A 14,503-nucleotide genomic window follows, 5' to 3' on the forward strand; every position below is an offset into this window, starting at 1 on the left:
TAATAATTCATAGCCACACATTAGTAACTCATGGCCACACAGTAATAACGTATGGGCACACATTAATAACTCATGGCTGCGCAATTATAACTTGTGGCCACACAATAACAACTCATAGAAACACAATAACTCGTGTCTATGCAATAATAACTCATGGAAACATAATAAGAACTCATGGACACACAATAATAACTCAAATATGCAATAATAACTCATGGAAACACAATAATAACTCATGGACACAGACTAATAACTCATGGGCACACAAAAACAACTCATGGGTACACAATAATAACGCATGGACATAGGTTAATAGCTCATGGCTACACAATAATAACTCATGGACACAAAATAATAACTCATGACTACGCAATAATAACTTATGGAAACATAACGATTCATGGCTGCACAGTAACAACACAATACCAACTCATGGACATGGGTTAATAACTCATGACTACACAATAACAACTCATGGACACAGGTTAATAATAGCTCATGGCAACACAATAATAACTCATGGCTGCACAGTAATAACTTATGGCCGCACATTAATAACTTATGGCCACACACTAATAAGTCATGCACACACAATAATAACTCATGGCTATGCAATAATAACTTGTGGAAACATAATAATAACTCATGGACACAGGCTAATAACTCATGGCCACCCAATAACAACTCATGGACACAGGTTAATAACTCATGGCCACCCAATAACAACACATGGACACAGGTTAATAACTCATGGCCACCCAATAACAACTCATGGACACAGGTTAATAGCTCATGGCTACACAATAATAACTCATGGACACAGGTTAATAACTCATGGCCACCCAATAACAACTCATGGACACAGGTTAATAGCTCATGGCTACACAATAATAACTCATGGACACAAAATAATAACTCATGACTATGCAATAATAACTGATGGAAACACAATAATACCTCATGGCTATAGAATAATAACTCATGGAAACAAAAGAATAATTCATAGCCACACATTAATAACTCATGGCCACAGAATAAGAATTCATGGCCACACAGTAATAACATATGGACACACAATAATAACTCATAACTATGCAATAATAACTCATGGAAACATAATTATAACTCATGGACACACAATAATAACTCATAACTATGCAATAATAACTCACGGACACAGACTAATAACTCATGGCCACAGACTAATGGCCACCTAATAACAACTCATGGGTACACAATAATAACTCATGGACACAGGTTAATAGTTCATGGCTACACAATAATAACTCATGAACAAAAAAATAATAACTCATGACTATGTAATAATAACTTATGGAAACATAATAATGACTCATGGCTGCACAATAACAACACAATACCAACTCATGGACACAGTTTAATAGCTCATGCCTAGACAACAATAACTCATGGACACAGGTTAATAACTCATAGCTACACAATAATAACTCATGGACACAGGTTAATAGCTCATGGCTACACAATGGTAACTCATGGCTGCACAGTAATAACTTATGGCCACACAATAATAACTCATGGAAACACAATAATAACTTGTGGCTATGCAATAATAACTCTTGGAAACATAATAATAACTCATGGACACACAATAATAACTCATGGCTATGCAAAAATAACTAATGGAAAGACAATAATAACTCATGGACACAGGCTAATAACTCATGGCCACCTAATAACTCATGGGTACACAATAATAACTAATGGAAACAGGTTAATAGCTCATGGCTACACAATAATAACTCATGTACACAAAATAATAACTCATGACTATGCAATAATAACTCATGGAAACACAATAACGACTCATGGCTGCACAACAGCAACACAATAACAACTCATGGACATTGGTTAATAGCTCATGGCAACACAATAATAACTCATGGACACAGGCTAATAACTCATAGCTACACAATAATAACTCATGGACACATGTTAATAGCTCATGGCTACACAATAACAATTCATGGACATGAAATAATAACTCATGGCTATGCAGTAAGACTCATGGAAACACAATAATAACTCATGGGCACAGGTTAATAACTCATAATAATAACTCATAGAAACACAACAACAAATCATGGCCACACAATAATAACTCACAGACACAGGTTAATAACTCATGAACACACAGTAACTTGTAGACAGATGTTAATAGCACATGGAATATCTCAGATAACATGTCTTGAAAGGAAATACAAATGAACTACTGATTGTGGCAAACATTCCAGCCATTTGTTAAAACAAAATTTTTGTTTTTGAAATCTAAATCTCATCTCTATTCATACACTGTTGATTTTAGTTGTTCCATTAACGTTACAGTATGAATTTCTTTAAAAATTAAAAGTTCAACCTTTACACATTTTCACAGAAAACAGTTAAATGAAATATTAGTGAAAATAAGTGAAAACAAAACTTCTATTGCAAAGGTAATGAGACTTTTTATAATGTGCATGATCCTGATTCACTGCAGTGATTTTAACACCGTTTAGTGAAGCTTATCATTACCTTGTGTGTAAACTGAGTCAGATTTGATCTTTTAAAAAAAAAAGTGAGGTTACAGTTTGTAGCGCTGATTACCTGGAGCTGAGACGATTTTGTCTCATCCTCTGCTCTTGTAGCAGGCGAGTGTTCTCCAGTTTGACGGGGCTGGGGATGAAACCCACTTCACAGCCCTCCTTCACCAGTCGCCCAATCCACCAGTCATTATTGTACTTCTGCACAGAGAGAGCCAGGTATCAGTAACCCCTCAGCGGTCTGTTCCGCGCTCACATTGATCACTTCACCACCAGACAACCACTACCTCTGGAAACATGGTCGCACCATCAAATACAATAACTAGAGCACCATGCACGTGGAGTGCAAGCCTCCACTAACACTACTTTCCAATTCCACCAAATTTTACCTTGGAAAACATTTTCAAGGTCAAAGTGGTTTTCATAAGCTAAATTAAATGTGATCAAATGTCAGGAGTATGTATTTAGTTCATGCACTTGAATTGTAGTTTTTTGTGGTGTTGTCAGGTTTTTTTTTTAACCTTTTCAGTTTCTGAATTCTTTTTCAGATAATTTTCACAGGACATTGATTATATCTGCTTTACACAATTTGTCACTGCATTTTGGCATTTGGTTTCCGACTGATAACTGGAAGACAAACAGGTATAAAATTGGAACCTCCATCCAATTTTGGTGGTTTAGGTAAATCCATAAGAGAAAAATGAGAGTGACTGAGGCACGTTCAATTGAGATATAATGCAAAATGTACACCAAATGGACTTTTCAACATTAAATTCATTCATTTAAATTCAAATGTCCACAAAATCCACAGTACAGATCAGATCCAGATCAAACTTTGTCAGGTGATAGTGGGTGCCAGTTTGCACCTCTCTTTTAAATATGAGAGTAATTGGGCCACGTTTGATTAAGATATACTGTAATGTAAAATATACATTAAATGGGGTTTTCAATGTTAAATTTAAATGGCACAAAATCTGTAATCTGGATCAGATCCGGATCAAACTTTGTCCGACGATAAAGGATACCATCCTACATAACACTCTCAAATATGAAAGCCATTTTATCTTTTTTGACAGAGTTATCAATTTTTGAATATTCCTTCAATGTTAAAAGATAGGGATTTTCTCCCAACATTTTTCCTGACTTTAGCCTTTGACCTGTGACCTTGAAAATTTATCAGTTCTTGCTTATCAGGATATGGATCTTCTGTAAAAAAACCCAAAACAAAACAACAACAAAAAAAAACCCATAATGATACTCGTATATGGAAAATTGTCGGTACCAGGCTGTTCACAAACAAACAAACTAGGGTGATAACATATCTTCCTCCAACTTCGTTGGCGGAGGTAATGATAAAATGACTGAGTTACTGATGGATGCAAAAATAAATAAATAAATAGATTTAAAAAAATAGGCTATTAAAATGATACACAAAATTCTAAATTTCCCAAGTGAAAAATGAAGCCTTCAAATTGTCCAGGAACTATAGTTGTATTAACCCAGATTTATCTTTCAAATGGAACTGCAACATCTGATTTGGGGGTGCTGTTTTTCCTTGGGAACATAGACGGTTGTGTTGGACATATTAACATGGATTTCTATGGGGACTAAGTCGCTTTTGGAGCCAACCTAAAGCAACCATTCAAGGTGCTGCAAGTTCTGGCACCTCCTCCTTGCTTTGTTTTGCTGCACCGGAGGTTGCGGCTTGCTTTCAAACCAGGATAAACCTGTAGTCTCTCTTACACAGAAGGTGTGTGCGTTTAGGAGTTTAGAGACACATGACGCACTCGCCACCCAACTCACCACCACACAAACACTTTATTACTCACCACAAACACGTCACACGACACCAAGTTGCTGCCACTCGTTAGGGTGTGCTGCTTACTACGTGCCACTAACTCACCGCGCACAGACCATCTGTGGAAAAGGCTGGAAAGCACCAGTTTGTTCAGAAACTCTAAATCGATAATAAAATGGAAGAAACAACAACTGGTCAGGAAGCAGCAGATGACTCGCTACTTTAAATGCCAATGAAGGCCACACAAATGCCAGCAGTTGTCGCCAGTACCAGTGTCTACCGGAGTGTGCACGACGAGTTTAACATGCCAATGGTTGCCATTCACCCGCTGATTTCAAATCCACAAATCAGTTCACTGACCTTTTTAACAATGACACCAACCAAAACTGTGCAGCTAAGAGAACTCACCGCCCTGTAGCCCGAGCTAAGTAAGAACAGGCAAATGCTCAGTTTAATAAAGCAACTTATTTTATATTCAAGCTGAGCTGTTACAAATCTCTACACTTCCTACTTTTGCCTTTATAGTGGAAAAAAGTACATCCAAATTTCATTCGGTCTCATTGTCGACCCAAATACACCCAAGTGGTTCCACCTGAACCCCATCAGGTTTGATCACATGGTGCTGCTCAGTATTACCGCCTCATTATTGGTGATGACTCTCAGCCCACACAGGTCACATTTTGGATGAGTCTTTTTGGCTTGATCTCTTAATATTCAAAACAATCATTTTTATTCAGGCTTGCAGAGGTTTTTCATGACTGTTTCAGATCTGATTCAAAATTTTGGACCTTTTACGTGTTCTAAGATGGTACAATAATGTCCGTCTGCCATGCCTACGTGTTTGATGATATCTGGAAAAGTTCAAACCTCTTTGATGTGCAAGAAGTCTTTGGCTTCGAAGGATATGGCCATGCCCTGCACAGGAACATCATCACTGGGGCCGGGGTTGTATCCAACATTTGTACGCACAGCAAAAGCCACCGGTTTGGTCTGAAAACGTAACGGGAAAGACAGGCATTAACATTCAGAGAGCGGCTCTCCAAATACAGCAGACCAAGCTGATGTCATGTTCTTTTGACAATCTGTCACCACAGTAATGAAAAGGTTTACCAGCAAGAAACAAATTCAAGAGTATTAGAAAGATTAACACAAAAATGACTACTAAACTGACACTATGTCCAACAGATGGAACTCCAACGGGCGATCTCTGACCTTTGCTTTCTCGAGCGTAGCAAGAGCTTGTCTGTCGGCCTCTTTCCTCAGAGCTTCTGGGTCTTCTTCCAGGGACACATCTGAGTCCGATGGCCGGCTTGTGTAAGAGTCTGCAGAGCCCTGGGGGTAAACACAAACAGCACATTTAAACTAAGGTTAAAAAGCTCCACCTTTCTGTCAGAGGTAACAGGATACATGTAACAATCATAACCTGTTTGATCATCTCCAGATATCCCCTCCAGGACTTCTGATGAACTGGAAGCATTTGACATGTGGCCCTGCCTTTGCAGTATTCCGCAATTTCCAGGCTGCCTTGACCTACTTATAAACAAAAGGTACCCCGGCCATCATATTGCAGGAAACTTGACTCTGTAACCTGAAGCAGTGCAGATGCAAAACAAAAGACCAATATTTCCACTGCGAGCTCCGTCGGGTTGAGGTTCCCCCCAGTACAACAGGTACCGTGAGGTACCAAGTGATCCAAATATGGCCTGATGGTCATTCATAAAGCGTCATCAATTCTCCAGCACATGCACCATTTGTGCATCCAGCGACCCACACCGTAATAAAAACACAGCTTCCCGGCAGTCTGACCATCAGCTCAGCAGCTCTGGAATCAGGGAGGAAGCTCAAACCTCGCGAAACATCTCATTGTTTTAAATTTATATAATAATCCCACTTTTTTCTTCTTGCCGGTTTATTTAGTTATTTATTTATCGGCAGCTGACAGACTGCCTGCAGATTTGTGGGAGGCGCCGACAAGAATGCGGACAGCTGAATGTGCCGGGCAGGAGAAGTGAGTCATTAGATGTGGGCTTCGAAAATAGAGGTGAGAATGCGCAAAGATGACATGCAGCATATGTAATGATAATGAGGGGAATTAAAAAGAAACAACTTGCAGATACAGTTAACACGTGTAGTTAAACAATCAGCGCCAGATATCTCTCACTGCATGACTCTGTACTGAAATGTTTCAATAGGTGATTGTTACCTGGATGAAAAAGCAGTATTTGTCACTTGGACTCTGGAATAATCTCAAACCCAAATCATCACATTTTGCACGAATGTCAACATGTGACGAGTGACGACTTGGGTAGCCCTGTTGCATCACTGTGTAATGCACGGGGAAACGCTAACCCTAACCCCTAACTCTAACCTTAACCATAACCAGAAAAAGAAAAATCCACTCCGCTGACAAAAAAAAAACTGGTCTCCTCACCCGTCATTAAATGGCGCAACAGGGTGCCGGTGTAAAAATGTGCCAAGTTGGGAGTGAGATTGTTATTGAGAGACTATAGAACCTATAGGCATTCATTCATTTTCTATACCTGCTTACTCCAATCAAGGGTCACTGTGTGTGTGTGTGGGGGGGGGGGCGCTATCCCAGCAGTCATAGCAGCGAGAGGTGGGGTACACCCTGGACAGGACGGCAGTCTGTCGCAGGGCCACAAATAGACAGACAAACTCATTTACACTCACAACTATGATTAATCTAAAGTTTACAATTCATCGAACCTGCATGTCTTTTGGAAGTAGGAGGAAGCTGGAGGACCTGGAGGGAATCCAGGACATGCAAACTCCACACAGAAAGGACTAGGCGGGATGCAATCCCAGGACCCTCTAGCTGTGAGGGAACAGTGCTAACCACTTATCCACTGTGCCACCCTACCAATAGTCAAAAGTGTAGAATATAGAGCCATGCCAAGATTGAATAATTTTTAACTAATTTTATACCATTGAGAAAACTGTAATCAATCTGTGATCCGTACAGACTGTCTCCTACAGTTCAGCGGGAAAATGAACCGTGGACTAATTGCAAAATTAAGATAACACATGTGAAATACAGATTTACTGTCACATCGCGACAACTTGTTTTTAAAGTAATAATTGTATAAACCTTGATGCAAAGTTGCAATGAACTCAAACACGCAGGTGTTAGCTTCTAAAAACAAAACATTTTAGATGTCATTTTAAATTTAAACCCCATGAATTTAATTATTTCTGCATGAATATATTTATTGTGATCTGAAACTTTCTTCTTGTGACTTATTTTTTTTAAATTAACTCCTTTATATGTTGTTGAATACATTTTAATGCCACCTTGAATATCTGCCTTAAGGCCCATTTTTTTGGGAACAACCTGATTGTGTTTTGGGGTTGACAAAGGAACCAAAATAAGTTGGTTTGGTTTAGTTCTGAAGGGGTGCAAAGTGGGTGGCCCTTACTGCCCTGACCATATCCTTCTATCAGGGCTGCCTCTTGTCATCAAACCTGTGGATGGGACGGGATCTCAAGGTGCAGTCAGAGACTGGAGGGTGTCCAGTTTGATGACCTCAGAGTTGCATGTCTGCTTTTTGTGGATGAGGTGGTTCTGTTGACTTCATCAGGCTGTGACCTTTGATAGGCACTGACCAGGTTTGAGGCCGAGTGTGAAGCGACAGGGATGAAAATCAGCACCTCCAAATCTGAGACCATGGTCCTCTGTCAGAAAAGGGTGGATCAGGGGAGAGTTATTGCCTCAAATGGAGGCCTTTAAGTATCTCTGAGTCTTGTTCACCAGTGGGAGTAAATTGGAGCATGAGATCGATAGACCAATTGGGGTGATGTCTGGTGATTTATTGATACTCTACTGGACTGTCATGATGAAGAAAGTCAATTTACGCTCCTGTCCTTGCCGATGGTCATGAACGTTGGGTAATTTTGGGTAATGAAAGAATAAGGTCACCAGCGGAAATGAGATTCCTCCTTTGGGAATCTGGCTTACACTCCTAGATAGGGTGAGAAGCTCAACTATCCAAGAGGGACTTGGAGCCGAGTCACTGCTTCTTCGCATTGGAAGATGCCAGCTGAGGTGGTTCGGGCACCTGGTGAGGATGCCCCCTGGTCATCTCCCTATGGAGGTCTTCCAGGCACGAGGCCCCAGGAAAGACCCAGGACACACTGGAGGGATTATATCTCCCAGATGGCTTGGGAACACCTCAGGATCCCCCAGGAAGAATGACAGGACATGGCCAAGGATAGAGAAGTGTGGCTGAGCTGCTTGATCTACGACCACTGTGATCCAGACCCAGATAAGTGGCAGAAAATGAATGAATATTTGACACTGTAATCCTGATGATTAAACCAGCCCAAAAACAAGACTTGGAGGAGCTAAAGGGTTTTACACGGTGGGTCTTGACTGCAGGAAAAAAGTTTTCCATGCATCTTCACTCTTGTTTTAAATTTGAAAAGAAAATCTGTGACTTTTGCATTCCTGAAAGATAAAGCGTCATGGCATGCTCGAGGCGAAGACAAGCGGCTCATTTCTCATCAAACGCTGCAAACATCAGAGCAGAGCTAATAAAATAAATACACCCAGACAGAAAACTGGTCGTGTGGAAGAGAGAAGCATCTGCGCTTTGTGTTAGTGTGTTTGCCTGTCCATTTACGTGTGATTAATGAGCCTCTGCAACTTCGATTACCCTCCACATGTCTCTGTGTGGTTTAAAATAAAATGACAAATACAACTGTTGATTCTAGCCCGGCCACCTGTCCTATCGGCACGCTCTGTGACTTGGCAACAGAGCGAATGTGGACGACTCCCTGTTGCTAAGGCAATGGTTCACGACGGCAAGCATCCACCAGCATCCACAAACCAATTTCTGTTTTATTTACAACTCAAAACACTTGCAGTGATGTGCCTGCATCTTACTGAAGGAGAAATAACTGAATGTTATACCGCAACATGAGGACGCCAGGTCCCATCTTGCAGGCGCACTCCAGCATGGCGCACTTATTCAGAGGAGTTCAAAGGCTGAGGTCTGTTTGTGCACGGGCTCCGTCGGTGTTTCCGAGCGTGCTCTACAATTTGAATCGGTGGCATAAGGTAGTTATGACAGATCCAAGTAGACATTCATTATGAAACACACACACACACACACACACACACACACACACACACACACACACACACACACACACACACACACACACACACACACACACACACACACACACACACACACTATATGAATGGTTGTGGGCAAGAGTTGATTTGAGCAAAATCCTTCCAAACATCGTTAAAATCTATGGAACAGAAATAGTGTAACATTCCGATCACTTCCTCATTACTATACCTGCTGCGTGTATGTTGACACACCACAGAGAGCAGCAGCGTGACTGCTGCGGGGGGGGGGTCATCCATGGGCTGGTGACTGTAAGAAATCCAAAGGAATCTTAATTTAGGGAGCGTTGCTACCTTACCCTCCTGTTCTTTTCTCTCGTGTCACTTTCTTCTATCCACATTTACGCTTGGCTCGTCCTGCTCACTTCTCTTCCAAGTGCGCTCAGCTTGTCAAACTTGACAGATTTTGCACCTAAACTAATTGGAATCACATCATCACGTCACATGATCAAATACAGTTTCAACACTCAGCAGCATCAATGTAAAATCAGGTACATATGTATTGGCACAGAGATGATTTTGTTGAAATGAAGCAGTCAACACTGAGGGTGTACAGTAGTGTTCAGAATAATAGTAATGCTATATGACTAAAAAGATTAATCCAGGTTTTGAGTATATTTCTTATTGTTACATGGGAAACAAGGTACCAGTAGATTCAGTAGATTCTCACAAATCCAACAAGACCAAGCATTAATGATATGCACACTCTTAAGGCTATGAAATTTGGCTATTAGTAAAAAAAAAAAAGTAGAAAAGGGGGTGTTCACAATAATAGTAGCATCTGCTGTTGACGCTACAAACTCAAAACTATTATGCTCAAACTGCTTTTTTAGCAATCCTGTGAATCACTAAACTAGTATTTAGTTGTATAACCACAGTTTTCCATGATTTCTTCACATCTACGAGGCATGGAGTCAACCAACTTGTGACACCTTTCAGCTGTAATTCCACTCCAAGATTCTTTAACAACATTCCACAATTCATTCACATTTCTTGGTTTTGCTTCAGAAACAGCTTTTTTGATGTCATCCCACAAGTTCTCAATTGGATTTAGGTACAGGGATTAGGCAGGCCACTCCAAAACATTAATTTTGTTGGTTTGGAACCAAGATGTTGCTTGGTTACTAGTGTGCTTGGGGTCATTGTCTTGTTGAAACACCCATTTCAAAGGCATGTCCTCTTCAGCATAAGGCAACATGACCTCTTCAAGTATTTTGACATATCCAAACTGATCCATGATACCTGGTATGTGATATATAGGCCCAACACCATAGTAGGAGAAACATGCCCATATCATGATGCTTGCACCACCATGCTTCACTGTCTTCACTGTGAACTGTGGCTTGAATTCAGAGTTTGGGGGTCGTCTCACAAACTGTCTGCGGCCCTTGGACCCAAAATGAACAATTTTACTCTCATCAGTCCACAAAATATTCCTCCATTTCTCTTTAGGCCAGTTATGTGGTCTTTGGCAAATTGTAACCTCTTCTGCACGTCTTTTATTTAACAGAGGGGCTTTGCGGGGGATTCTTGCAAATCAATTAGCTTCACACAGACGTCTTCTAACTGTCACAGCACTTACAGGTAACTTCAGACTGTCTTTGATCATCCTGGAGCTGATCAATGGGTGAGCCTTTGCCATTCTGGTTATTCTTCTATCCATTTTGATGGTTGTTTTCCATTTTCTTCCACACGTCTCTGTTTTTTTTGTCCATTTTAAAGCATTGGAGATCATTGTAGATGAACAGCCTATAGTTTTTTGCACCTGCGTATAAGTTTTCCCCTCTCCAATCAACTTTTTAATCAAACTATGCTGTTCTTCTGAACAATGTCTTGAACATCCCATTTTCTACAGGCTTTCAAAGAAAAAAGCATGTTCAACAGGGGACACCTGATTCACACCTGTTTGTTCCACAAAATTGATGAACTCACTGACTGAATGCCACACTACTATTATTGTGAACACCCCCTTTTCTACTTTTTTTTTTTTTTACTAATAGACCAATTTCATAGTCTTAAGAGTGTGCATATCATGAATGCTTGGTCTTGTTGGATTTGTGAGAATCTACTGAATCTACTGGTACCTTGTTTCCCATGTAACAATAAGAAATATACTCAAAACCTGGATGAATCTTTTTAGTCACATAGCACTACTATTATTCTGTACACTACTGTATATAATAGGGATGAGAAATTTCTGTGGAATCACGGATTTCCACAGTGGTCTTCGAGTTCAATGCAGATCCATTAAGATCTGAAAGTCACAAATATAGTGGTTTTAGACAACTATCTGGTCATTGATTGCTGGTTCTGAAGCCAATTCTGCACTTGCTCAGTTTAGTTCTTCCATTTGCTGCCATATCTCACAGCATTTTGTGATTCAGCAGCATGAAATACACATCTAATTTGATGGTGATATTGTCACGAAAAGTGTCACATATTCATAACGGAAGCACAAAATGAAAAGTGATGCAGGGGGGTCTGGGGAGGGGGGCTATGGTTCGGAGCGGTAGGGTTAGTAATAGTAAGATAAAAAAGAAACCCCGTCACGAAAATGTGACTCATGTCGTGATGGGAGCACGAAAAAAACTGCTGAGACGAAGTTGTCCATTTACTCATCTGTTCGCACTACAGATTGGTTAAAACAAAACAATAAAAAAATAAATCAACTTGGTCACACGTAGGACTCTGCATCAGCCACATTCACTTTCACGCTAAAGCTATCTACTGAATATAGTAGGATTTTGCAGAAAAACTCACAGACAACGTGGGAAACAGCCCTTTCAGAAAACACTCAAATAGAGGTAAGGACTGAATAAGTTGATAAAAGACAAGTACAACTTTTACTGCTGTGCACATAAAAGGTTGAGGACAGATGTACAGTATATTATTTACTAGACTGTCACCACATGCGTAACTTTGTGATCGTTAATAAATACTCAGACTGCTGAATTTCACAAGATGTTCTCAAATCTTCTGATGAAACTCTCTGTGAAATGTCTTCAATTTATTGCTCTAAGATGCAGGAGAACAAATTTCAGAGAATGTAAAACCCTTCAGCTTCCCAGTTTTTGGCTTCCCACCTGGTCCTTTCTGTGTGGAGTTTGCATGTTCTCCCCGTGTTCACGTGGGATCCTTTTCTTTCTTTATTGTTTATTTGATGAAGACAATGCACATTAATGAACACTTTATACATTTTCATGCCTTAGTGTAAATATGCCAGATTTACCAAAAAGCTACTTTGCATCTGTAGTCCTCAGACACACAAAAACAAACAATAATTACAATAAACACAAAACATTAAATTATATACAATACATCTCACCTGTGTTGACAGGTTTGATTGTTTTTTAGTCATTTTTTAAGCTCATTTTTAAAAGCACTCGGGGTGGGACTGTCTCGTATAGTTGTTGGACGGCTGTTCCAGTTTGTACAACCCTTCACAGAGATGGTGTGTTGTTCTGTGGCAGTTCATCTAAAGGGCACCTCACAGTCCCCTCTAGAAACAGACTGAGTCCTGAGGTTACAATCTCTATGTCTAATAAATTCCTCCAGAGGAGGAGGGGCTAGGCTATGTAGAGTTTTGTAAATGAGACAAGCACGCTTAAAAACTGTAAAATTGTTAAAACGTAGAAGATGGTATTTCTCTAGAATTTCACAGTAGTGATTGGAATATGGCGTTTTGGCAAACACTTTGATGGCTTTTTATAAAGTTGCTCTAAAGGTTTTAGTACTGTCTTACCAGCAAATGACCATATTGTGCAGCAATATTCCAGCCGCTCCGGCTTCCTCCCACTTCCAAAGACACACAGGTTCAGTGAATTGACCATAGGTGTGAGTGCGAGTGTAAATGTTTTTGTCTGTTAATATGTGGTCTTGCGACAAAGTGGCAGCCTGTCCAGGGTGTACCCCACCTCTTGTCCAATGGCTGCTCCGATAGGCTCTAGCCCCTCTCCATGACCCAACCTCCTGCTGACCATTAAGTGGAATAAGTGGGTTCAGAAAGTAAATTAATACATAACAAATGGCATCACTAAATGTTTAGTGTGAGCTCCTCTTCTTGGAACACAGGCGTGTCTTTGAGGTCATAATCTGACATGCTCTCTAGAGGCCTGATCTCCTCCAGACAGTGCCTGTGCACCCCCCCCCCCCCCCCCGCCACAACCCTATAGTCATCAGTGCATGGGCCTGTACTTTCTATATTTACCCTCTCCCCCCCATTATAATTAGGTCAGCTGAACTACTTTATAGGTCAGAATTTGGTGATTAGACTTTTAGCTTCTCCAGTCAGTCCTGCATAATAGGTCCTTGTTTAGTATTCCAACCAAAGTCCAATGGTGTGCAAAAGACCGAGCCACCTTGGAATTGTGATCTGTCATTAGTGGGTCAAAAGAAAATGTATTCCGAAAACTCCAAACACTTATAATCCAACAAAAATCATATGTGGGATTTCCTTTTTTGAATTTGATGAGCAAAAAACCAACAACAAAAAAACAAACAAGAACTAAATCAACTGTGAAATTACAAACCACATTTTCAAACAAACAAATCAGCTGTGAAATTACAAACCCCATTTCCAAAACAAAACAAAACAAAAAAAAAAACAACTTGATTTTGTGGTCAGTCTGCTACAACAATGGAAATACAGTTGCCAATTACATTGTTCTACAGCCAAAATGTTTCCAAAATAAATTTAAAAACAGGCATTTTTACGGAGCCCTGAAAGTGTCATCGCAATTGCATGTTTTAAAACTTTTATGATGTTGTAAAACGTGCACTCAATATTAGTAAGTAAGTAAATTTATTTATATAGTGCCTTTCACAGACATAAGGCCATGTACACACGTTGTCAGGTATTTGTAAAACCGAATATCTTACCCTTTCAGTTTGGGGAAAAAACTTCATCCACACTACGTCATTTAAAAAAAAAAATCCATCCACATCGAACCGTATAAATGTGTTGTAATTAGTCTGCCAAACCTTTGGGTGGCGGTA

The 14,503-nt window shown here is 40.1% G+C and overlaps 1 protein-coding gene across 7 annotated transcripts in view; it reads right to left on the minus strand.

Moving 5' to 3' along the window:
• Window positions 1-14,503, minus strand: part of cacnb1 (calcium channel, voltage-dependent, beta 1 subunit) — a 96,479-nt gene that overhangs the window by 33,971 nt on the left and 48,005 nt on the right. For all 7 annotated transcript variants that reach the window (XM_034189462.1, XM_034189461.1, XM_034189464.1 and 4 more), the window contains 3 exons: window positions 5,566-5,685; window positions 5,221-5,343; window positions 2,620-2,756 (listed from right to left, as the gene is read on the minus strand). In XM_034189462.1, coding sequence (XP_034045353.1) covers window positions 2,620-2,756; window positions 5,221-5,343; window positions 5,566-5,685 — 380 coding nt within the window. The remainder of the gene's footprint in view (window positions 1-2,619; window positions 2,757-5,220; window positions 5,344-5,565; window positions 5,686-14,503) is intronic.

The sequence above is a fragment of the Thalassophryne amazonica genome, chromosome 16 (genome assembly GCF_902500255.1).
Source record: "Thalassophryne amazonica chromosome 16, fThaAma1.1, whole genome shotgun sequence".
NCBI classification, from domain to species: domain Eukaryota; kingdom Metazoa; phylum Chordata; class Actinopteri; order Batrachoidiformes; family Batrachoididae; genus Thalassophryne; species Thalassophryne amazonica.